Source organism: Phocoena phocoena, chromosome 7, assembly GCF_963924675.1.
Source record: "Phocoena phocoena chromosome 7, mPhoPho1.1, whole genome shotgun sequence".
Classification (NCBI taxonomy): Eukaryota; Metazoa; Chordata; class Mammalia; order Artiodactyla; family Phocoenidae; genus Phocoena; species Phocoena phocoena.
This window is the reverse complement of record NC_089225.1, coordinates 96291101-96317900: the sequence shown is the minus strand read 5'-3', so window position 1 is coordinate 96317900 and position 26800 is coordinate 96291101. Positions and strand designations below refer to the sequence as shown.

Below are 26800 nucleotides of genomic sequence, written 5' to 3'. Positions count from 1 at the left end.
GAAACAGGATCTTGAGGACACAGAAAGGCTTCTACTGTGAGTGCCCTGAGAATACCTACCTTGGGGAGATGTTGACTTCCAGGACCCAGGGCTTGAGGTTCTCATCGAGCATGATGTCGAAACCGAAGAGCTCGTGGCAGCTGTAGGGCCGCCGCACATACATCTTCAGCAGGCTGGTCACATAGGGTTCCGACCTAGTCACAGGACGGAGAAAGTACTCAGCTCAGCTCCTCCCAGAGGCTCCACCTAGAGCTGCCCTGCCAATGGAGTGGCTCGGAGACAGGAGGACAGAAGCAACCCAGGAAAAGAAGCTCTCAAGAGATGTTTGTGATCTGGAGCCAGCTTCTGGGGATGAAGTTCAGTAGAAGAGCAGAATTTAAGTCTATCCATTCCTTCCTAAACCCTGTCCTCAGAAATGGAACTTTTGACAGCATGGTCAAAAGTCTGGAGCACAGCAGGGTGGAGGCCCATAAGAAAAGGGGGGGTTCAGTGGCAGGCCCCACACCCAGGGTAGCAGTGTGACTCACGAGATGATCGTTTTGACAACAACGTCCTTTATCTTCTCCCAGATGGCATCACTGTTGACTCCCTTCTGGCTCAGGTAGCTCCATAAAGCCTTCAGTGCCCTGTAAGGCAGGAGAGGAGGAGGGAGAATTTAGGGTTGTAGTTTATGAATGAGCAACGAAGAAAAGAGAAAGAAAAAGGAATGAGAGGCCCAAAGGTACCTTCTTCATATATCTTCTTTTGATGTTTTGAATTAAGACAGAAATGAGTTGGATGCAAACAGACCAATTCTAAATTGCCAAGTGTTTATATAATCTCTGGGTCTTATATTAATCCTCCACTCACCACCCCCCCGAAACCTCCCCAAACCCCAGAACCCTGTGCTCCTCTAGACCTCCACTTGATGGGGACACTGTCTGGGTACCATTTGTGGCCCTGGCAGGCCGTTTCATCTTCATTGGCCTGGTACTCGGCATTCTTTTTATTGACACTGTAGTTGGTCAGGTGCATGAACTTGTTGCCAAGGCTCTTCATGGAAGGGGAATACCTGGAAGTGAGAGGAAAGGCAGAGGTGAGATGGCAGATGGATAACGGTCCAAACATTTCCCCACATCCTGAGGAGGCAAAGGACAAGTGGACAGATCTTTTCAGATGCACAAGGGTCTGAGAAGTACACCTACTGGTAAGATTTCCCAAACACCACAGATAAACTCATCTCCCAATTTATCCCACCTCAGTCCTGCAGGAAGACCGTCCCTATTCAGTGAAGCAGAGGACCTCCTTATTGCCCCTTCCACATATAACTGTGATTTATAATAACAAATATACATATTGGTCTCTGCCCCCAGCCCCTGGCACAGAGCTCATAAAACCTTTGTAAATTCCTAAGTGGTAAGAGTACAAGGAGCATCTTTGTTCTCAGATTTGGTCTTTGATCCCAGTTCCCGACACAGAGCTCCTGAAACTCTTATAATTTCCCGGGTGATAGGAGCGTCTTCTGTTCTAATGAGGCGACACTGGGTAAGCTCTTGGGTGGCTTCTGGATGAGGGACAGTCACTGGAAAGACCAAGCCATGATGAGACAGTTGCAAGTTTCAACTCCCCCCACTCAACTCCCATTCTCTTAAAAAGGGAGAAGGGCTGAAAATGGAGTTAATGATCAATCATGCCTAAGTGATGAAGCCTCCAAAAAAGTCCCCAAAATATGAGGTTCAGAGAGCTTCCGGGTGGGTAAACCTCTGGAGGTGCTGCGAGAGCAGCCAGCCCAGAGAGGGCATAGAAGCTCTGTGCCTCTTCCTACATACCCTGCCCTGTGCATCTCTTCCATCTGGCTGTTCTTCTGTACCCTTTATCACATCCATCTTTCATAAATCAGTAAACATAAGTAAACTGTTTTCCTGAGTTGAGTGAGCTGCTCTAGCCAATTAATCAAATTGATACCCCTCAGCCCCAGCCCCAAGGAGGGGGTCATGGGAACCTCTGATTTATACCAACTGGTCAGAAACACATGCGGCACCCTGAACTTGCAACTGGCATCTGAGGTGGTGTAGAGAGGAGCAGCCTGATGAGACTGAGTCCTTAACCTGTGGGATCTGATGCTATCTCCAGGTAGACAGTGTCAGAATTGAGTTCAATTGTAGGACACTCACCTGGTGTTGTGTAGAACTGCTTCGTGTGGGGGAAAAAACCCACACATTTGGGGACCAGAAGTGTCAGAAGTGAAGTGTTTGATGTAAAAGTACAGGAGACACACAGGAGAAAAGGAAGACTAGGTTTTCCCAAAGGCACCCTACCTTCTCCTTTGCTAACAAAACCTACCAAAATATTGGTTATTTTCCTGTTTGGTGTCCTCTGGCTTCCCTCCCTGGAGGGAAAGCAAATCCCCAAAGCTGTCAGCATGAGGCCTCACCACTACCACATACTTGCAACTGGCAAAGCGGACGAGTCCATCTGAAAAGAGGTAAATCCGTAGAGGATCATAGGAGGTGACGTAAACATAGATTCGCAGGTCGAACTTGCTGCCGCTGATGAGGTAGGGTTTGTGGAGATACCTACACAGGGAAAGGCCAGATTCAGGTACAGGACAGATGAGATAGGGCTTGGTAGGTAACTGAGCCATGGCAAAAGCCAGCTAACGGTCTCCAGGACAAAGACCTTTAAACAGCTGGCTGAGGAAGTTTTTTGGCTGGGAGGACAAAGGACAAAAGAACATCATGAAAAGGGAACCTCCAGGCTGAGAAGATGGGCAACGGGGAGCAGGATCTGAGCTGGAGACCGGCTCACCTCTGTACCAGAAGGGGTCTTCGCTTGGGGAGCTGACTCCACTTGTGAATGACCTGGATGCCAATGCCTCGAGCAGATGCCGGCTAGAGGTCAAGGGGAGAGGAGAGGAGCTGTTTACCTGGCCAGACACTCTGCTGTTCCCACTCTCAGGCCCCGGCCTGCCACCTGCCGTGATTCACTCACTGGTTTAACAATCCACTTTTGGCGGCTGCTGCTCTCCCAGGCTTTGCGCAGAAGCTTGGCATCCTGGGGCAGGATGAAGGACTGGGGGAAGAAACTGAACTCCTTCTTGCCAAACCGGCTCTGCATGCGGGACAGGTTCCGCCACAGTCGGTCCTTTCGCCCAATCTGGAATGAACCTGGGAAGTGGTTTAGCTACAGAAGGGACAAAGGGTGAGAGTAGGGAGAGAGAGAGTCCAGGTGAGGCCACAAGGAAGACAGCAAGATTCACTACACCATTTCAACATTCAAAGCTCCTGTTCCATCTGATTATCACCGTCTAAAGGTCCTTAAGTATTCAGCTGCCAAGCGTTCACCAAAAAATGATTCAAACACAAACACAACAAAACGGAGTGCCCTTTAGGAGTCAACAGTTCACGACATAAAATAGTACCTAAGACAGACATAATATTCACCTTAAGAGCAAAGAAAAAGCTGTTAAGTCTTTTTCCATGCCTGTAGGACAAAGACAGGAAACTACCTGGCTTTCCTGGGGAAAAGGGACTATTCATTCCAGCATGAGACCAAAGTCCTCTTTACACATATTCAGCTTGGAGGAATGGAGGCAATGCGCAGCGGTTACAGGAGAAACATAATAAACTGAAAACTGACACTGCATCTCAAGACACTAGAGGAAAAAGTGTCTTTTAGAGGCTGCAACTATCTAAGACACCGCAGCTGAACTACTACTAGACATGCGTGATCTGCTGGGGGCTCACCCCGCACCTGCCTCCTACACTTCCTCCACTCCCCTATGAACCCTCCTGACTTCTCCATGGTCATCCTCCTCTTCCCCCACTTCCAATACCAGCCTCCTCCTGCCCAATCCAGAGTCCAGGGGAAGAATGGCTCAGAAAGGGCCCCTACCTTCTGATGCTCCTGAATGGATCGGAAACTAGGAGACTTCATGTGGTGACCCCAGCAGCCCAGCCAGTCATCATTCCCTACAGAAGGCACATCAGGAAGTCAGTCCTGCTGGCAGCTCAGTCCCTGGGACAGACAGAGGCTCAGAGGCCCCAGAAATACCACTGGGCCTGGGCATAGCTCCCAGCCCCGGTTTTCTAAGAGTTGCCATGGAGCTGTCCTACATGAGGCCCTGGGGTCAGGACTAGAACAATGGGCCTCTGTCTTGCAATTTTGAGGAACAGACTCCAGCCCAGAGGGATTTCAGACCTATGTCCTCCTATGAAGTTGGAAACTTCAGGACAGGGTCCCCACATAACAGGAGGTATCTAGGGCTCCGTTCCTGCCCAAAGCCCATCTGTTGGGGCAGAGGACAGGCTCGAAGTAAGGCAAGTGACTCACTCTTGCTGATTTTGAAGTGGGACCGTCCAATGGTCTGCTTGACAAGGTTGGGGGTCACTGTGCTCATCTTCCACCGGAGCAGCTTCCTCTGCTCCCAGGGAAGTTTCTCCACTGGGGGAAAGCGGGGAGGTGGGGGGAGAGTGTGGAGAAGAGCAGGAAAGTCATGGTGAGAAGAGGTAAAAGATGGCACTGTCGCTCAGCCTTCCCCGGGTAGGCAAGTCACTAAGTATTGTCCCATATCAGAGTTTGAAAGGAGCACACTTTGGGGAAGAAAGGAGGTGGCACAGGAATGAGGAAAACAGAGAGGAGAGGCGGTTGAAAGGGGAAAGACACAAGGTTAGAGGGCAAGAATGATCATGAAATTATGGGGCTGAGAGGGTCAGCCAAAGGATGGACAAGATAAAGATCCCCCACCAGACTGGTGAGCCAGGCGGGGAACCAAGCACCAATACAGCCTTTCTGGAAAGCCCCTTCCACCCTATTGCCACCCCCTCCCAACTTCGCTAGCATCCTTCTCCTGGGGGTTCTTCTGGGCTGACACTTGGCCAGGTTTACCTCTCTCATCCGGAGTGCCAAAATAGATGGTAGGGGGCACGTTGGGAAAGAGACTGTAGATGAGGGCTGGTCGGACAACTTTCTCTTTGGAAAGGGGTTTGGTCAGAATCTCCATACAGTTCCTAAGATGAAAAACAGAAATGTGGTAGAGAAAGGGAAAGCCACAGCCCTGAGTGCTGTTACTATTACATATTTCTTCCAGGGCGCTATCTTTTACACTTTGATTCTACAAAAACAAGTGCTCAATAATTATTTTGCAAATATTAATCCATAAGGTGCTACAGCTAACCTATACACAGTCACACCATTAAAAATCACCTAAAGACAAAGTTTTCCAATACTTCATTCTATGAGACAACTCCAAAATTTCCTGTGACAAGCCACAGGCTGAGGAGGTTCCTGAAAAGAGTGGTTCTCAGAGAGCAGGTAATGAGTTTGAGTGGATAACAGTAGAGGAATATACTACACTAAGACTAAGAGAAATAACAAGGAGAGAAAAAGAATGATATGGGTAACTAAAAAGGAGGAAAAGCAGAAAAGGTAGAAAAGAACTAAGAAGAGATATAGAGATTTTTAAAAAGAAAAGGGGGGAAAAGGCAACAGAAAGAAAAGAAGTAGTGCTACTCCTAACTCATTTTACATTTATCTGAAAATATATGGTTGATTAATGCTCTTCTCTGTTTTGAAAATGATTCGTTAACATCAGATTTTTACATAACAATGTAGTAACACATGTCTGGGAATCTGCGGCAGTGGGCCATGGGGTCCCTACTGTTATTCCAACAATGTCTTGGCCAAGGCTAGCTCAAGGAGTCTCAAAATAGTGAAAACCTCAACTATCTATTGATAGACCCAGACCATTTCTTCAAACAGCATTGAAAGTGGAGAGAGTAGTTATTACTCTCTATACTGAGCTATATGATCCACAAATATTTTTTAAGATTAATTTTTAGCTTATAAAGAGCCACTCTACTTGTTTTTTTTTTTTTTTTTTTAATGCGGGCCTCTCACTGTTGTGGCCTCTCCCATTGCAGAGCACAGGCTCCGGACGCGCAGGCTCAGCGGCCATGGCTCACGGGCCCAGCCGCTCCGTGGCATGTGGGATCTTCCCGGACCGGGGCACGAACCCGTGTCCCCTGCATCAGCAGGCGGACTCTCAACCACTGCGCCACCAGGGAAGCCCTCTACTTGTTATTTTGCAGCACGACAGAAATAGGCACTGTATGTAAAACACTTCAGTGTTTCAAACCTTAGAGATTTTTAGTGCATTTTATTGGGTCAAGTTAAATATTAATTCCTAATTAAATAAATCCAATTAATTCAACTCTATTCCTCATTTCCAAAATATTTTACTTTAAAGGCTTTTCATTTACTGAGTATCAGAATTTAAGATTGTTGAAAATCAAGGAGAATGAGTTAATGTTTAAAAACAAAGACAAGACAGGAATGCAAAATGGTGCAGCCACTCTGGAAAACAGTTCTGGCAGTTTCCTAAAAAACTAAACATGCAGGATTTCCCTGGCGGTCCAGTGGTTAAGACTCTGTGCTCCCACTGCAGGGGGCTCAGGTTCAATCCCCGGTCAGGGTACTAAGATCCCACATGCTGTGTGGCACGGCCAAAAGAGAAAAAAATCAAACAAAAGAAACTAAACATGCAATTACCATAGAACCCAGCAATTACACTTCTGGGCATTTATCTCAGAGACGTGAAGACTTATGTTCACTCAAAAATATGTACACAGTTGTTTAGAGCAGCTTTACTCGTAACAGTCAAAAACTGGAAACAAACAAAATATCCTTCAGCAGGTGGCTGGTTAATCAAACTGTGGTCCATTGATACCATGGAACACTACTCAGCAATATAAAGGAATGAACTATGGATACATGCAACAACCTGGATGGATTTGCAGAGAATATGCTGAGTAAAAAAAGCTAATATCAAAAGGCTATATATGGCTATCATTCCATTTGTATAACATTCTTGAAATAACAAAACTATCAGTTGCTAGGGGTTAAGAAGGGGATGGGAAGAGGAAGGAAGGAAGTGTGCTCTCAGGACAACAGGAGGGATTCTTGCAGTGATGGAAATGTTTACATTTTCACTAATGTTAATGTCTTGATTGTACTAAATTGTACTACAGTTTACAAGATGTTACACAGGAGGGACTTCCCTGGTGGCACAGTGGTTAAGAATCCACCTGCCAATGCAGGGGACACGGGTTCGAGCCCTGGTCTGGGAAGATCCACATGCCACGGAGCAACTAAGCCCCTGCGCCACAGCTACTGAGGCTGTGCTCTAGAGCCTGCAAGCCACAACTACTGAGCTTGTGCACCACAACTACTGAAGCCCATGCACCTACAGCCCAGGCTCTGCAACGAGGGAAGCCACCGCAATGAGAAGCCCATGCACCTCAACAAAGAGTAGCCCGGCTCACCGCAACTAGAGAAAGCCCGTGGGCAGCAATGAAGACCCAATGCAGCCAAAATAAAAAAAAGGATGTTACCACAGGGGGAAACTGAGTAAAGAATTCAGGAAATCTCTGTATTATTTCTTAAAACTGCATAGAAATCTACAAATGTGTCAAAAGTTTCATTAAAAAAATAAATATCTTTGTTAGCTGCCTCTCAAGAGTACTGAACTTAACCTCAATGGGTCTGGCTTCTGGTTTAGCAGTGCTAGAAACCTTGACCTTGCAAATAGTTACTTAACTTCTCTCCTCAATTTTCATGTCTGAAAAAGAGAGGCTGGACTTGATGATTACCATCTCTAAATTTACACAATTCTTAGAAAAAAAATATGGAACAGGAAATGTAATAAACTACTGCTGAATGGAGAAGCAGAGGTAGTGTTTTCAATGATCTTTCTGTGACTGCAAAACTTTCTATAATAAATATATAAATCTTTCATAATTGGGAGAAAATAAGATTTTGCAATCCAAAAATATTTCTGATTTTAGTCAAAATGCAAAGTAGTTTAGAATTCATCAACCTCCATTTGCTTGAACTCATGTTTTAAGCTTCATATAGACTGTATAATTTGTAGAAGTTAAATTAATTAATGGGCAAATAATTAACAAACACCTTTTGTGAATTTTATCTTATAAATCAGAAAGGTTAAATAAAGGGCTGTTCAGCTGCCTTGAAGTAGGCCTGAAGACAAACCTAGATCGCCCTTAAGTGTGGAAAAGGGGTTCCAAGTCAATTAAATGTTAAATATATTTCTCTTCTGGAGAGTGGAGGTGCTTAGTCAACATCCAGTATATATGACCAGGAGAAGTTCTGCTTTTCTGAAAGAACAATGGGTTAGGCTTAAAGTAACAGAATTTATGCACCAGATTCAGGATACCTATGACAGGATTTCTACTAATCGTCACAGCAAGTCCCAATTCTGTCTCTCCGCTTTCCGAACAACCCTCTCCGCCTTGTTAGTTTGGGGCTCTAAAGCTAGCACGGCCGCGGCACCATGTGAATGTGCACCATCACATGCAGACATGCAGCCTGCCTCGCCCATACTAACCTTAGGTGAGGCTAACTTTTCCTCTCAGCTTCATCTAAGGCACAACTGACACAAAGGAAAGCAACCAGAATCTGGGTGCTCCACATGCTAGGCAAGCCTCAACACATATGGCCAGATTTTAATTAAAATTAGAATAGAAATTTTGCTTTTTTTACATTTTCAGTAGAAATTATTTTTTAAAAGAAAAAAACTTTAATGTTTAGTACTTTGTGAGGGTTCTTTTTCTTTTCTTTTTTTAAAAATTTATTTTATTTATTTATTTTTGGCTGCATTGGGTCTTCATTGCTGCACGTGGGCTTTCTCTAGTTGTGGAGAGCGGGGGCTACTCTTCATTGAGGCGCATGGCCTTCTCATTGTTGTGGCTTCTCTTGTTGCAGAGCACGGGCTCTAGGGCGCACGGGCTTCAGTAGTTGCAGCACGTGGGCTCAGTAGTTGTGGCCTACTTGCTCTGTGGCATGTGGGATCTTCCTGGACCAGGGCTCGAATCCACGTCCTCTGCACTGGCAGGCGGACTCTTAACCACTGTGCCACCAGGGAAGCCCATGAGGGTTCTTTTTAATATCTAATAATAATTAATGAAGACAGAGCTTCATATTGAGACAAGGTTGGAAGTGATGAGGGAAACAAGGAAGATTATATTGAAGAATGTTAACTTTCTACCCAGAAAGTTGATCTATATGATCCTTAAGCAAGTTCTAAAACTCTTTAGCACAATGACATGTCCTCATTTACAGTAATTTCCTCTTAGTCCTGCATTCCTTCCTCTCCCTGGACTCCCCATCTCAGTTATACAGCACTCTACAATTATCTGTTTTACAAAAGAAGGGTCTACATTAAGAGACTGACTTCTTGGTTCCCTAGTTAGAGATGGGTATCACTCAGATTCCACAAAGGGCAGCCAACAAAATAATCTAGATTAAAGCTAGCGAATTTTAAATTCAATTTCTTATTACTAAGGTCAACATCAGTCTTATAAAACTAGCCTCTGAAGGGAGCAGAAGAGCATTGCAAAAAGCTCCAATTAGCAGTATATCTGTCTCAGAACTGTTCCTGCCTGTGGGACACATTCATAATGCAAGGTGGCAATTACCCTCAAGTGGGTAGCCTAACTAAGAATCTACCTCAAACAATATGGGTCTTCATTAGTTATTAATTTTCTAAATACTTCTTGAAATTATTTGCTTTTTACCTGAACAACTTCTTGAAGCCTAAAGACCAAACTGCAGCCTAAGAAACTTGGTACTGTCTTTAAGCCCCACTGATAAAATATGCTTCTGTTCCCTTCCACTGTTTCCTGTTTAAAAACGAAAGTCCTAATGTAAAAATTTGGTAAAAATGAGTTACGGTTAACAGGGCCATTAATTAATGCCTTAGGTGATTAATCTCTTTATAATCTTAAGGAGACGGAAAATGGGCCTCTACCAACAATCTACACAGCCAGCACTCACCGAGAGATCACTGCTACTGACTCGCTGGGGGAAACAGCACTGCATGAGGAGCACTCTGAGTCTCCTGGGGGTGAAAAGCAGAGAAGTCCCAGCTAGGAGAGGCTGCCACACAAAGTCACCAAGCCCAGGCAGCTCTTCCCTGGACATCTTGGCTCAGCCTTCTTACAGAGCCACAAGCACCCGCCGCTGCCTTGCATGGCCCCCCCGAAGCTGGACAGCAGCAGGGAGAAGGCAAGACTCGGGGGATGGGGGACTAGAGAGCAAGTCCCCCAAAAGCCACTACTACCCTTAGACCCCCCAAGGCGAATGATGAATGTAGGTGACAAAGTGAGTTAAGGATCTGGTACACAATTGTTAGTCCCCTTCCTTAGCGGTGGTGACCCATGTATAGTTGGAGGTGAGAGGGTCCCCTACTCACCCTCCTCCTCTTCATTCTCATCATGATTGCAGCAGTCTTCCAAACCATCTATTAGCTCTTCTTCCAGATCTTCAGCTTCAACCTGGTCTAGCTGGAGGTCAGTAGCTGAACTATAAGAAAGAATCATGCCCCCGGCCCAGCCAACTCCATAAGAGCAGTCACAGTTGGATTCTCATTCCTTCATCATCTCCCAATGTTTGTCTCTTCCCCAGTCGCCAATCTGCTGGCCCTTGCCTGGGCCTTACAACTACTCCTCTTGTCCTCAGAGCTTAGGTCTAGCCATAGTTCCTCAACCCTACATCCCCTATTCTGCAGAGAGGCACTATGTCTTCCATCTTCTTTGACGTCCCTCATGGCATATAAAAACAAAATTCTGAATACAAAACACCATCAATCAATGCGTGGTAACAGACATCAAAGGTCCCTAGACTTCTCTCTGGGAACTCAGAACAAGGCCTTGGTGGACCACGGTTCCAGAGAAGTAACAAGGCACAAGAGAAGAGGCCAAGTATGTGTATGCCCTAACTCTGAAATGGCTGTCATACCAGGACTGACTCAGAACCTGATTTGGTTTGGAATTAAGTAGAGAAATCACAGTTCACAACACATGATGTTTGGAATTCTTATTTTTCCCTGGTTATAACCTAAAGCAAGGCTTAGCAAACTCTTCTTCTAAAGGACAAGACAGTAAATATTTTCAGTTTTGTGGGCCATTCAGTCTGTCGCAACTACTCAACCCTACGGTTATAACAAAAAAGCAGCCACAGACAGTAGTAAATGAAGGAGTAAGACTGCATTTCAATAAAACCTTATTTATAAAAGCAGGTAGAGGGTGGGATTTGGCCTGCAAAGTGTAGCTTGCTGACCTCTGCTCTAAAGTGAAAACCAAACTTCTATGGCAGTTAAGAAACAAAACCAACCTCCAGAGACAGACGGTCAGTGTCACCAAACATGTATACATTCTACTGCTTTAAATGAACCAAAAACGTTCTCCGACTTACCCAATATCCCTAGCAGATGAGTCCAGCTTCCTGGCTTCCTTAGGCTCCTCCCTCCCAAGCTTGCCCAGATGGATGGAAGAGAGGCGGGTGGCCACCTCGGCCACGCCAAGGGGCTGAGGGGGAGAAGGCAGAGCTGGAGTTTTGTCTTCTCCAAGAGGTGGGGAGTCGATCGCAGATCCACAGGCAGGGCTGCAGCTGAGCCCACTGGCGTGTGAGGCAAGGAGGTGAATACTGATGTGTTTGGTACAGAAGACTGTACTGTCCAGCTCCATGGTGTCTGAGGCTCCAGGGAGGACCCTACTGTCTGCTCCAGCATTCTCCGGAGGGAGCTGCTGGCCTACCACAGCTGGTTTCCACCACCTGTTCCTGTTGAGGACATCCCACTGCAAGTTGGGGTTCATGAAATAAGACTGTTCAAAATGGTAGCCTTGCCTTGGCTTCTTCTCAAAGCCTCTTGCAGTCAACTTCCTCACAGCCTCAGTGAACCGAACCTCCCTAGTCAGATTCTGGGAAACAGAGTCCCCATCCAGGCCACAGGGATGTGGCTCTGCCCCCGTGGCTAAGTTACTCCAGTTGTAGTGGGGAGAGGCAGCACTGGTGGTGGAAGCGTCTAAGGAAGTGGGGGTAGACAGGGTGCTGTGGGAAGGGTCATCATCTAGGACAGTGCCACTGCTCTTGGGCACCTTGTGCTCAACAGGCTGGAGTGCATAGTCTCCAGTGCCCCCTGAATGATGCCAGGAGACAAGCTGGACCTTCGGTGAGGATACTGGCTTCAGGCCTTCTGTGGCCTGCAATAAAGGCACTTTAGTGCTATTTGGCCGCATGAAGGAGTTGTTATTTAGCATGGGCTTGTAGGAAGAGGAAGAAGAGGAGAGTGGAGACGGGGTCTTCCCTGAGATGGCAGAGGCCAGGCTCTTCCCTGAAGGATTTTCCCCAGCCGCTCCCCGTGAGAGGTATGGTTCTGTGGATGAGGATGCCATGGGGGAGACCTTGGAAGAAGTGGCCTTATTGGCAGTGAGTCTGATAGGGAGTCTCTTTTGAGGGAGAGAAAAAGGTCTTTTTTCTGACGGGCTTGAACGCAAGCAGAAAGACTCCAGCTGCTGGTATGGTCTGTGGCCGTAGTTGGAGTGGCGGTAGAGCAGGGTGCTGCTGAACAGGTCCGGGAGGGAGTGCAGGTAACAGGAGTTGCTGTGGCCTGCAATGACAGCCGTGCTCCCGGAGCTACATAAAGTGCTGGGGCAAAAGAAGTATGCGGGCTGTGGTGGGACACCCAAGAGGCCTGGGCCCAACCCTGCTGAAAGTGTTCCCACGTGCTTCTTCTCCACCTTCCAGATTGGCTTCACCTGCTGATGACCCTGAGCCCAGACTTTGCCCTCAGAGGGTTTCTCAGGTGGCGGGGTAGGCACTGTGCCTGAGGGCCCACTCGGCTTAAAGCTGTTTCCCCGGCCAATAGTGTAGTGCTCTGTTCTTGCTGAGGCCATGAGGAGCCCACATCACGGCCACGTGGCCTCATGGCCCAGCTCAGGTAAGGTGCCTCGTACCTCCAGCAGTAGCAGCCGCATCCTTGAGGTCCGTCAGCCTGAAGGGCAGAGAGACAACTGGGAATGTTACAGTCCTAGAAGGACAGACACAATGCTACAGTGGTGCCCAGTCAAGGAAGAGCCCCACCTCAGCACTTCTTGGGCAACCAGTCTTGGTCATCAATTGGGACCCTGGGAGAAGAACACTAGATCCTTAGGGTGTTTTCCGTGGACTTCCTGCTGCCCTCATGCAACCAAAGCTGGCTCCATCAAGGACTGGGACACTAAGGAGCCACCAGTGTAAGTCTGTTCACATGTTCCCACCCTCTCAGAGAGCTCCTTCCTCTCTCTCCAAAGAAAAAAATCACCTTTCTGTCTCATCATCCACAACTTTACACAAGTGGCTTCCTTCCCTCACCTGACACGAGTGTGCCTAGGAATGAGGCAAGTCTGGGTGTGGCAGAGAAACCAGCTAATACCTTCCTCCTCATCAACCAATTCTGAATGGTCAAAGATCATTTGAGAAGCATATTTTACATCTGCTGCTCCCTCACCAATTCTCAGCTGCCCCTGATGTGGTCTGCTTTTCACAGTTAAATGTGACAAGTTCAGGTAAGAGCAGAGATTTCTCCTGCTGACCTCTGGAGTGCATTCTGGAGCTGAGACAGTAATTTCGTCTCTTCAAGCGTCTTGTCAACTATATAGGCTTAAATTCCAACCAACGTGTTGGTGGGAAAGAGAAGAAACAAGATGGAACTAGACACCAACATTCTTTATATTTAAGGTGACTTTATTTCCAGCAGCCACAATTGGACAGGAAAGGTCAGGGAGTAGAATACAGAGGCGAGAAGAGGAGAGAAACTTTCTTTATTCCAAATCCCAGCCTTCAGTTTGAGCTGATTTGGGGGAAGGAGAGCGTGTCTCTTACATTTCCTCATTGAATCTTTCCTCTAAAGCAAAACCTCTGAACCAGCCTGTAGTTCTGGGTTCCCAACAGTCAGTTTAGTATGGTCTCTTGCTTTCTAAACCAAATTCACAAAATATTCTGCAGTTTTCACACCTGCAGGGAAAGGTGGGTCTGCTTTCACGACAGCATCCAGGGGAAAAATAATAGAAGACCCTTTTACAAGAAGTCATTCATCTGGGATAATGCTGAATGAAATCCTGGCATCTTCATCAAGTGTTTTCAGAGTGGCTAGAGGGAAGGAATTAGCAGAGAATTTTTTTGCTCAAGTTTCATTTGAGACACAGTCAATGGGAAGAGGACTTTGTATTTTGATAGGAGAATTCCTGTCTACAGCTACAGGAACTGTTGGTGTTGTCTACCAACAAAAAGCCTGCAGAAACCACATGATGTCACCCTCTTTTCCTGAAAAGGCTGACCTATGTGGATTCTTTCTCAAGGAGAGTACCAAAAAATCACTGCCAATATTCAAAATGATAGTGGGCAAAAGACAGCATAAGGGCTAAAACCAGATATGATGCCAGTAACCGCAAATTAAGGTAAGAGAAAATGGACCTCCACCAAGTCCAAACTATGGAAATACTGTGCGGGGGACAGTTATACTCTGTGCACTTATGGTAGAGAAGCACACACAAAGGGAAGGGTCAAATCCTGCCGGTGATTTTTAAGACCACACACCTGAGTGTGTGTCACATACACTCAACAGATTCGCGTCCCAATTCACGTAGTCATCTTTCAGGAATCTACATCTTTCCCCACTCACGCAGCACAACAGATTCACCAAAGTGATGGCAAAAAGGGCTAAGGAAACAAGATTTCAGGCTGGTGCTCCCTGAATATCACCCAACTTGTGGCTCGTCACGTGCATCCTATCTCAGACCTTCATGTCTCTACAAGTATCGCTCCCTAGAAGGCTTTCCTTCTCTTCCACCAGGCAAAAAATAAACAGCTCAAATATCACTTTCACCAGGCAGCCTTTCTGGACTCCCCAGTTCAAATAGGATGCCTCATCTCTGTGCTCGCCACCATCACTGTCTGTATTACACTGAGCTTTAATAATGGACTACTCATCTGACTAGGAGCAAGGAGCATGTTGTCCCTCCCCGATGTCCCCAATATAGGGTCTCACCCACAATAAGTGCTCAATATTCTGTTGAATAAATAAACTGAAAAAAAATCACAGTAAATAAAGGGGAAATACACTAGAACTGATGAATGCTAGTTTGGGCACCTAATAAATACCAGGTACTATGCTCACTGAATCCTCACAAACACCCTATGTTCAATTTGCTGATGATGAATCCAAGACTCAGTAAAGCTAAGTAACTTTTCTATAATTAAACAACCAACAAGGAGTGGCTAGATTAAAACCTGAGTTTGACTCCATGCTGCCTCTTAAATAGAAATGAAACACACACCTAGGCCCTGTTCCCTCACTTATCCCTAACCTTCAGGTACAAGACAAAAGGCAGGTTGGAAACACTCCTCCACTGTTTATACTGAGCCCCCTTTGCGGGTGAAGTGCCCAAGAGCACACCATTGCATCCTCATCTGCACCGCGGGCAAGCCCACTTTCCCTCACAGACATGGGTACCCACTCGGGGCTGGGTGAAGAGAACCCTCCTCTCTGCACACACTGCTCAATGTCAGCCTCTCTGCATCCCTCCACACAAATCCTCGGTAATAGGAACACTGGACGCAAGTGGACCGGCATCTAGCTGGCTTCACTTTTAATCCAAATGAGGAAGAGGATGGCGAAGGATATACTCCCACCCTCTTCAGAAGCTGTGGGTGGCCTGCTGGGCTAGTGCCAGAGTAAAGTGGATTCTCTTCTCTGTGACTTAACAGGATTCTAGATCTTGTATGTGTCTGCAATGGCCATTTCCCACAGGGCATTTGTTTTTCCTTGTCTGACTTATCTTACTTAGCATAATACCCTCTAGATCTACCCATGGTTTTTTTGGTTTTTTTTTTTTAAATATTTATTTATTTAGGCTGCCCTGGGTGTTAGTTGTGGCAGCAGGATCTTCGTTGCAGCATGTGGGCTTCTTAGTTGCGGCATGCATGTGGGATCTAGTTCCCCAACCAGGGATTGAACCCGGGCCCCCTGCATTGGGAGCATGGAGTCTTACCCACTGGACCACCAGGGAAGTCCCCCACCCATGTTTTTGCAAGTGGCAAGATTTCTCTTTTTATGGCCAAGTAATATTCCACTGTATATATGTACCACATCTTCTGTGTCCATTCATCTATCACTGGACACTTGGGTTGCTTCCATAACTTGGCTATCGTAAATAGTGCTGCAGTGAACACTGGGGTGCTACCAGCATCTCCTTGTTGCTGCTCCTTTACTCAGTGTAGGAACTCTGCTACAGCCACACCCAACTGCTTCAACAGTGCCTTTTCCTCCAGAGGTCCGCTCCAAAATCCTCCACAGCTCCTCTCTTTTATCCTCTCTCCCACATCAAACCAACCTGCTCTCACCACTTCAACTATTACCTACGAGTCACTTTTCAGACCCGACTTCTCTCAAGCTCTGTGTCCTCATCGCCAACTGTCTTCTCCACCTTTTCCACAGGCAAGTCCAACCACTTCAGCCCAGTTTGTCAGACCAGCTCCGCACTCTTTTTTTTGGCCGCGCCTTACGGCTTACAGCATCTCAGTTCCCCAACCAGGAACTGAACCCGGACCCCGGCAGTGAAACTGGACCTCCAGGGAATTCCCTAGCTCTGCACTCTTGACGTTCCAATTTCTTTCAGTGGAAACTTCTTTCTCTCAGTCACCTAAGAGGAAAACTTAAGTCACTTCTGATTTCTTCCTTTCTCTTAATCTCCAAAGCCAAACCAGTCACAAAACTTAAGAGATTCTTTCTTCATAGCATGCCTCCTCCTTTCATTTCAACCGCCATCCCAGATCTGGACTGCCGCAACAGCTTCCACACTGAAGTTTGTGTCTCCAGGGTCTGCCCTTCCTAATTCCATTCTGCAGGCAACCTCCAGGTTAACTTTGCTTAAATATTACTTGATCAGTTACCTTTCCAAAAATTTTCCATGAGTCCTTCTCTAATATCCCAGTAGCCCACCAACGACCTGCATCAGAATAACCTGGGGTACAGATTCCTGAGCCCCACTTTCAGAGAGGATTCAGTGGGTCTGAGGTAGGGCCAGGGATCTGTATTTTAAACAAGGCTTCTAGATGATTCTCATGTAAGTCAATAAATAAATTCCAGACTTCTTAGCCTGAGTCTGGCTTCAGTCTTTTTTTAAGGTGTATTTCCATTTCCTTCCACCTTTAACTCTGTTATATGACCTGTTCTGGTCTTGTACTAATCCTTTCAAACCGGTCTGCAGGCCCTTACTCCACTCAGCCTCTTCCTTCCGAATCCTTATCATATTTTATTTACCTTTTCCAGGTCCAGCTCAAGCTCCATCCTACCCATGAATATCTGTTGTGTAATTTATTCCTCTAATTGGATACTTTGTAAAGGCTATCTTTTACCGCTGTTCTCTTCTCATATGAATATGCCTCATAAGCTCCATGATGGTTTTTACAGGAAAATCTTGTGTTTCTGTAACAGATAAATGCACAGCTATGCGAGTAGAAGGAGGAAGATCACTGCCCTAGTCTGGCCTCCTCCTCAGCAATGCTACCCAAGCCTCCCTGCAAAACGTCATGAGATATTAAGGCTCCCTAGAACAAAGTTTAAAAATTAATTGACTTGAGGGTGATGAATATTTTCAATGTCAGTTATACCTCCACAAAGCTGTTAAAAAAGAAACAATTTTTTTTTCCCTTAAAGGGATAAGAAAGGAAGGTAAAGAACTGCTGAACATTCTGAAGATAAACAAAATGGCCTCAAACATCCTTTTCTTTCTATTTGCATGACCCGCTCAGTCCAATTCCTAGTCCTTCACCCCCCTCACCAAGTGCAGGGCTGTTGCAGTAGCATCCTGCCTGACATCCCTGGATCCAGCCTCTCTCCTTCTAAAGCATCCAGTCTCAGGAATCTCAACATCCTGCTTGGCCATCTTTAGACAGCATTCAGAAGCTGTCTATCTCATTCTGCCTTCCACTCTCTGTGGGGTCATTTTGCCTCAAGTTTCCTCCTTAAGTGAGAGTGAATGACGAGCAGTCTATGCTAGAAAATCTATGACTGTTGTCTCAAACCATCAAGTCACCAGGGGCCAGGCCCAGAACAACTTGGACAAAGTATCTATTTCTACAGAAAGCAATTATTCATTACACACTGACTGTATCACTCTCCTACATTACAGGAGTGTATGTGGCTCTTGGGATCTGAAGTTTCCTCTTCCTCCTCCATCTAAGTGTTTCCCTCAGTCACAGGGGAACTCAGGACATCGGAAACAGTTCAGAGTCTACAGTCATAAGATCTCTGATGAAATTACTTTAGTTGCTCAACAGTTATGTAAGAAGGTAGAACTGACTTGTCTGAAATCAAACAGAATGAGTATAGGAATCAGACCCATTTTCTCTTATGAGATAAATCATAAACTATGTCTCCCTAAAGAAAGCTGGAGGAGCATGGAACTTATTTAAAGTCCTGTTAAGAAAGGAAGGCCAATACCCCAACCCTAATGATAAGGAAGGGTCACTAGCACAAGTTGAGAAGGGCAGCTCTTGTAGAACACAGTTATGTCAGAGTAGTTAGTAAACCTCAGGAAAAAATACAGCTTACAGCAGCTAGAGCTGAGGGAGAGCCATCTGCAAATTACTAAAAAGTGAAAACAGCTGAAGGCTTAACATAATTAAGTGACTAGCTCTCCTGAAGCCTTGACCTTCAGCAGCTTCTGAAAGAAACCTCAGGTGAGCTCTCTAAAGCAGTGGTCCTCGAAGTGTGGTCCCAGACCCTGAGGGAACCCTAAGACTCTTTCAGGGGTTCCACTAGCTGAAACTATTTTCATAACAAAACTAAGATGTGATTTGCCTTTTTTTTACTGTGCCAGCCTTTCCACTGATGGTGCAAGAGCAATAGTAGGTCAAACTGCTGGTTCCTGAGTAGGAGTCGAGACAATGGCACCAAGCGAGATTCTTCACCACCACACACTCCTTCACTGCACAGTGAAAGAAGAAATGCCAGCTTTACTTAAGAATGTCCTTGATGATGCAATAAAAATGAAATCTCAATCCTCAAGTACATCTTTTTAATATTCTGTGTTACAAAATGAGAAGGACATATAAAATAGAAGACGATGGTTGTCTCTAAATAAAGCACTTGTTTGAATTGCAAAATTCCTCTGTGGAACATCATGTTTACTTGAAAGAATGAAGGACACAAAAGTGATGGTTATTCAGACGTTGATACTTGGCAGGCATTCTCTAGAAAATGAAACAGAGTAAGCCTGTCGCTTCAGGGAAAACAGCTGACAGTGTTTGTTGCCAATGATAAAATTTGAGCTTCCAAGAGAAAATTATAATTTTGGCAAAATTGTATCTGCCACCATGAGCTTGACAGCTTCCCAATACTTAAGCATCTTTCTGATGAGTGTGGTGATAATATATTGTTTTTTGATACTGTAAAATAAAATGTGGCAACATTTGTAAGATCAACATAATTCAATGAACCAGTATTTTCTAAATATCTATCACACAATGTCAAAGAATCAGGCACGGGTAAAAGGTCCGGTCAAAGTCAGAGACAGACCAATGGATTCTAATGAAACAAAGTATGAAAAGCTCACTGATAACATTTCAGATTCCATTGCAGCTAAACTGCATAAAACCACCCCTTGTTAACTTCTGTGTAGTACCAAAGAAGAATATCCACTATTGTCTGAAAAGGCCACAGAAATATCCCTCCCTTTTCCAACTAATTATCTATGTGAGGCTGGATTTTCCTCATCATTCAATCACAACAACATATCGAACCAACTGAATGCAGAAACAAATATGAGAATCCAGCTGTCTTCTATTAAGCCAGACAACCAGATTCTCAAAAACAATGCCACTCTTCTCACTAATATTTCTGAAACAACCACATTTTCCATTTTTAAAAATGCTACATATGTTTACTTGTAATGGGTTTATTATAATTTCTAAATGAATTAATAAATAAATACTTCAATTTCTAGTATGGAGTAGATATATATCCCACATTAAAAAACACACTCAAGACCCCAAAGAGCTTTAAAAGTGCAGATAAGAGGGACTTTCCTGGTGGTCCAGTGGTAAAGAATCCTCCTTCCAATGCAGGGGACGTGGGTTCGATCCCTGGTCGGGGAACTAAGATCCCATATGCCGTGGGGCAACTAAACCCACACACTACAACTACTGAGCTCCCGCACCTCAACAAGAGAGCCCACATGCCGCAAACTACAGAGCCCACACACCCTGGAGCCCACGTGCCACAACTAGAGAAGAGAAAACCCACACGCCACGCACCACAATGAAAGATCCCGCATGCCTCAGTGAAGATCCCGCGGGCTGCAAGTAAGACCTGAAGCAGCCAAAAATAAATAAATTAATTTTTTAAAAAACTGCAAATAATGAGAACCTCTGGTCTAGAATAGCACTGCCTGTCCAGGATGTCCAAGAGGCTCCCAAGGCAAGGTCCTTTGTATTTCAGGGCCTAACAGAAATTAGCACTCTCAGTATTTGTTCCAAAAATACCAGGTCTGGCTTCCCAGTTCTGCCAGAAGAGAGGATGAGAAGTTCTGGGCATTAAAGAAAAGTTTTCTCTGCATTTCACTAACAGATCAAAGCATCTGATTGCATGCTAAAATACAGGAAGCCTATGACCAGACAATTCCAAGGTCATAGAAGGAATCTAGCAGGAAAGCTACACTCAACTCCACATCATGAGTACCAGATCCTGAAGTTAAAGGTTCATCTAAGTTTTGCAGGTGAGAGCTGGGTGAAGAATTAAAAACAGTAGAAAACAGGATTGGTTCAAGATGGTGGAGCAGAAGGACGTGCACTCACTCCCTCTCGCGAGAGCACCAGAATCACAACTAACTGCTGAACAATCATCAACAGGAAGACACTGGGACTCAGCAAAAAAGACCCCACATCCAAAGACAAAGGAGAAGCTGCAGTGAGACGGTAGGAGGGGCGCAATCACAATAAAATCAAATCCCGTAACTGCTGGGTGGGTGACTCACAAACTGGAGAACACTTATACCACAGAAGTCCACCTACTGGAGTGAAGGTTCTGAGCCCCACGTCAGTCTTCCCAACCTGGAGGTCCGGCAACGGGAGGAGGAATTTCCAGAGAATCAGACTTTGAAGGCTAGCGGGATTTGATTGCAGGACTTTGACAGGACTTGGGGAAACAGAGACTCCACTCTTGGAGGGCACACACAAAGTAGTGTGTGCATCAGGACCCACCCATCAGCACAGAAGCAGATTAAAGTTTTACTGAGCTCTGCCCACCACAGCAACAGTCAGCTCTACCCACCACCAGTCCCTCCTCTTAGATAGCTTCATCCACCAAAGGGCAGACAGCAGAAGCAGGAAGAACAACAATTCTGCAGGCTGTGGAACGAAAACCACATTCACAGAAAGACAGACAAAATGAAAAGGCAGAGGACTATGTACCAGATGAAGGAACAAGATAAAACTCCAGAAAAACAACTAAATGAAGCTGAGATAGGCAACCTTCCAGAAAAAGAATTCAGAATAATGATAGTGAGGATGATCCAGGACCGTGGAAAAAGAACGGAGGCTAAGACAGAGAAAATGCAAGAAATGTTTAACAAAGACCTAGAAGAATTAAAGAACAAACACCTAGGAGGGACCTTCAAGATGGCGGAGGAGTGAGATGTGGAGATCACCTTCATCCCTACAAATACATGAAAAATACATCTACATGAGGAGCAACTCCTACAGAACACCTACTGAATGCTGGCAGAAGACCTCAGACTTCCCAAAAGGCAAGAAAATCCCCATGTACCTGGGTAGGGCAAAAGGAAAAACAGAGACAAAAGAATAGGGATGGGACCTGCACCTCTGGGAGGGAGCTGTGAAGGAGGAAAAGTTTCCACACACTAGGAAGCCCCTTCACTGGTGGAGACAGGGGGTGGGCGGGGGGGAAGCTTCGGAGTCACGGAGGAGAGCGCAGCAACAGGGGTGCACAGAGCAAAGTGGAGAGATTCCCACACAGAGGACCGGTGCCGACCAGCACTCACCAGCCTGAGACGCTTGTCTGCTCACCCGCCGGGGTGGGTAAGGCCTGGGAGCTGAGGCTCGGGCTTCGGAGGTCAGACCCCAGGGAGAGAACTGGGGTTGGCTGCGCGAACACAGCCTGCAGGGGGTTAGTGCGCCATGGCTAGCCGGGAGGGAGTCCGGGAAAAAGTCTGGACCTGCCTAAGAGGCAAGAGACCATTGTTTCAGGGTGCACAAGGAGAGGGGATTCCTTCCCTGTCTGCCCACAGAAGGCAGAGCACCGCCTAAACAAGCTCAAGAGAAGGGTACAAGCCGCGGCCATCAGCTCGGACACCAGAGGTGGGCATGAAACGCTAATGCTGCTGCTACAGCCACCAAGAATCCTGTGTGCAAGCACACGTCACTATCCACACACACCCCCAACCCCCCAGGAGCCTGTGCAGCCCACCACTGCCAGGGTCCCGTGATCCAGTGACAACTTCCCAGGAGAACACACAGCACGCCAGGCCCCTGCAATATCATGCTGGCCTCTGCCGCTGCAGGCTCACCCGGCATTCCAATTATAACTACCGTACCCCTCCCTCCCCCCAGCATGAGTGAGCCAGAGCCCCCTAATCAGTCGCTGCTTTAACTCCGTGCTGTCTGGGTAGGAACAGAAGCCTGAGGGTGACATACATACAGAGGCAGGGCCAAATTCAAAGCTGAACCCCAAGAGCTGTGCAAACAAAGATGAGAAAGGGAAATTTCTCCCAGCAGCCTCAGAAGCAGTGGATTAAATCCTCACAATCAACTTGAGGTGCCCTGCATCTGTGGAATACCTGAATAGACAACGAATCAACCCAAAATTGAGGCAGTGGACTTTGGGAGCAACTGGAGACTTGTGGTTTGCCATCTGCCATCAACTTGTTTCTGATTTTTATGTCTACCTTAGTATAGTTTTTAGCACTTGTATCACTTAGTGGATTTGTTTATTGGTTTGGTTGCTCTATCTTTTTTTTTAAATTACGTTTTTATTGTAATAATTTTTTTTTTTTCTTTTTGTGGTACGCAGGCCTCTCACTGTTGTGGCCTCTCCCGTTGTGGAGCACAGGCTCCGGATGCACAGGCTCAGTGGCCATGGCTCACAGGTCCAGCCGCTCAGCAGCATGTGGGATCTTCCCGGACCGGGGCACGAACCCGTGTCCCCTGCATCGGCAGGCGGACTCTCAACCACTGCGCCACCAGGGAAGCCCTATTGTAATAATTTTTAAAATATTTTTAAAATATTTTTATTTTTTTTTATTTATTTATTTTTCTTTCTTTCTTTTTTTTCCTCCCGAGCCGTGTGGCTGACAGGGTCTTGGTGCTCTGGCCTGATGTCAGGCCTGAGCCTCTGAGGTGGGAGAGCCGAGTTCAGGACATTGGACCACCAGAGACCTCCCAGCCACACGTAGTATCAGTCAGCGAGAGCTCTCCCAGAGATCTCTGTCTCAACACTAAGACCCAGCTCCACCCAATGGCCAGCAAGCTCCAGTGCTGGATGCTCCATGCCAAACAACTAGCAAGACAGGAACACAACCCCACCCATTAGCAGAGGCTGCCTAAAATCATACTAAGTTCACAGACACACCAATACACACCACTGGATGCAGCCCCACCCACCAGAAAGACAAGATCCAGCCCCACCCACCAGAACACAGGCGCCAGTCCCCTCCACCAGGAAGCCTACACAAGCCGCTAAACCAACCTTACCCACTGGGGGCAGACACCAAAAACAATGGGAACTACAAACCTGCAGCCTGCAAAAACACAGTGTATTCAGCAAAATGAGAAGACAGAGAAATATGCAGCTGATGAAGGAGCAAGGTAAAAACCCACCAGACCGGCCTTCGCTGGTGGCGCAGTGGTTGAGAGTCCGCCTGCCGATGCAGGGGACACAGGTTCGTGCCCCGGTCCGGGAAGATCCCACATGCCGTGGAGTGGCTAGGCCTGAGCCATGGCTGCTGAGCCTGCGCATCCAGAGCCTGTGCTCCGCAACGGGAGAGGCCACAACAGTGAGAGGCTCGCGTACCGCAAAAAGAAACAAAACAAACAAACAAAAAAACCAAAAAAAAAAAACCCACCAGACCAAACAAATGAAGAGGAAATAGGCAGTCTACCTGAAAAAGAATTCAGAGTAATGATAGTAAAAATGATCCAAAATCTTGAAAACAGAATGGAGAAAATACAAGAAACATTTAACAAGAGCCTAGCAGAACTACAGAGCAAACAAACTGATGAACAACACAATAAGTGAAATTAAAAATTCTCTAGAAGCAATCAATAGCAGAATAACTGAGGCAGATTAGTGACAGAAGAACAGATAAGTGACCTGGAGATAAAAAGTGGAAATAACTACCACAGAGCAGAATAAAGAAAAAAGAATGAAAAGAATTGAAGACAGCCTCAGAGACCTCTGGGCCAACATTAAAGGCACCAACATTCAAATTATGGGGGTACCAGAAGAAGAAGAGAAAAAAAAAGGCTCTGAGAAAATATCTGAAGAGATTATAGTTGAAAACTTCCCTAACATGGGAAAGGAAATATTCAATCAAGTCCAGGAAGTGCAGAGAGTCCCATACAGGATAAATCCAAGGAGAAACACGCCAAGACACATGTTAATCAAACTACCAAAAATTAAAACAAAGAAAAGATATTAAAGCAGCAAGGGAAAAGCAACAAATAACATACAAGGGAATCCCCATAAGGTTAACAGCTGATCTTTCAGCGGAAACTCTGCAAGCTAGAAGGGAGTAGCAGAACATATTTAAAGTGATGAAGGGGAAAAAACTACAAACAAGATTACTCTACCCAGCAAGGATCTCATTAAGATTCCATGGAGAAATTAAAACCTTTACAGACAAACAAAAGTTAAGAGAATCCAGCACCACCAAACCAGCTTTACAACAAATGCTAAAGGAACTTCTCTAGGCAGGAAACACAAGAGAAGGAAAAGACCTATGATAACAAACATAAAACAATTAAGAAAATGGTATTAGGAGCATACATATTGACAATTACCTTAAATGTAAATGGATTAAATGCTCCAACCAAAAGACACAGACTGGCTGAATGGATACAAAAACAAGACCCGTATATATGCTTTCTACAAGAGACCCACTTCAGGCCTAGGGACACATACAGACTGAAAGTGAGGGGATAGAAAAAGATACTCCATGCAAATGGAAACCAAAAGAAAGCTGGAGTAGCAATTCTAATATCAGACAAAATAGACTTTAAAATAAAGACTACTACAAGAGACAAAGAAGGACACTACATAATGATCAAAGGATCAATCAAAGAAGAAGACATAACTATTGTAAATATTTTTGCACCCAGCATAGGAGCACCTCAAAACATAAGGCAAATGCTAACAGCCATAAAAGGGGAAATTGACAGTAACACAAGTGGGGACTTTAACACCCCACTTTCACCAATGGACAGATCATCCAAAATGAAAATAAATAAGGAAACACAAGCTTTAAATGACATAATAAACAAAATGGACTTAATTGATATTTATAAGACATTGCATCCAAAAACAACAGAGTACACTTTCTTCTCAAGTGCTCATGGAACATTCTCCAAGATAGATCATATCTTGGGTCACAAATCAAGCCTTGGTAAATTTAAGAAAACTGAAATCGTATCAAATATCTTTTCCAACCACAACACTATGAGACTAGATAACAATTACAGGGAAATATCTGTAAAAAATACAAACACATGGAGGCTAAACAATACACTACTAAATAACCAAGAGATCACTGAAAAAATCAAAGAGGAAATCAAAAAATACCTAGAAACAAATGACAATGAAAACATGACGACCCAAAACCTATGGGATGCAGCAAAAGCAATTCTAAAAGGGAATTTTATAGCAATACAATCCTACCTCAAGAAACATCTCAAATAAACAACCTAACCGTACACCAAAAGCAATTAGAGAAAGAACAAAAAACCCTCAAAGTTAGCAGAAGGAAAGAAATCATAAACATCAGATCAGAAATAAATGAAAAAGAAATGAAGGAAATAATAGCCAAAATCAATAAAACTAAAAGCTGGTTCTTTGAGAAGATAAACAAAATTGATAAACCATTAGCCAGAGTCATTGAGAAAAAAAAGGGAGAAGACTCAAATCAACAGAATTAGAAATGAAAAAGGAGAGGTAACAACTGAGTGCAGAAACACAAAGAATCATGAGAGATTACTACAAGCAACTCTATGCAAATAAAATGGACAACGTGGAAGAAACGGACAAATTCTTAGAAAAGCACAATCTTCCAAGACTGAACCAGGAAGAAGTAGAAAATATAAACAGACCAATCACAAGCACTGAAACTGAAACTGTGATTAAAATTTTTCCAACAGGGGCTTCCCTGGTGGCGCAGTGGTTGGGAGTCCACCTGCTGATGCAGGGGACATGGGTTCGTGCCCCAGTCTGGGAAGATCCCGCATACCACGGAGCGGCTGAGCCCGTGAGCCATGGTCACTGAGCCTGTGCATCCGGAGCCTGTGCTCCGCAATGGGAGAGGCCACAACAGTGAGAGGCCCGCGTACCACAAAAAAAAAAAAAAATTTCCAACCAACAAAAGCCCAGGACCAGATGGGTTCACAGGCGAATGCTATCAAACACTTAGAGAAGAGCTAACACCTGTCCTCAAACTCTTCCAAAATATAGCAGAGAGAGGAAAACTCCCAAACTCATTCTACGAGGCCACCATCACCCTGATACCAAAACCAGACAAAGATGTCACAAAAAGAGAAAACTACAGACCAATATCACTGATGAACATAGATGTAAAAATCCTCAACAAAATACTAGCAAACAGAATCCAACAACACATTAAAAGGATCATACACGATGATCAAATGGGATTTATCCCAGGGATACAAGGATTCTTCAATATACGCAAATCAATCAATG

General features: G+C 45.3%; 1 protein-coding gene across 1 annotated transcript in view; it reads right to left on the bottom strand.

Moving 5' to 3' along the window:
• Positions 1-26800, bottom strand: part of TTLL4 (tubulin tyrosine ligase like 4) — a 38042-nt gene that overhangs the window by 4265 nt on the left and 6977 nt on the right. The window contains exons 2-13 of the mRNA XM_065880731.1: positions 11251-12829; positions 10250-10359; positions 9832-9895; positions 4867-4988; positions 4312-4422; positions 3874-3950; positions 2971-3162; positions 2788-2870; positions 2427-2555; positions 929-1051; positions 528-626; positions 60-194 (exon numbers count right to left, since the gene is read on the bottom strand). Coding sequence (XP_065736803.1) covers positions 60-194; positions 528-626; positions 929-1051; positions 2427-2555; positions 2788-2870; positions 2971-3162; positions 3874-3950; positions 4312-4422; positions 4867-4988; positions 9832-9895; positions 10250-10359; positions 11251-12731 — 2726 coding nt within the window. The 5' untranslated portion in view covers positions 12732-12829. The remainder of the gene's footprint in view (positions 1-59; positions 195-527; positions 627-928; positions 1052-2426; positions 2556-2787; positions 2871-2970; positions 3163-3873; positions 3951-4311; positions 4423-4866; positions 4989-9831; positions 9896-10249; positions 10360-11250; positions 12830-26800) is intronic.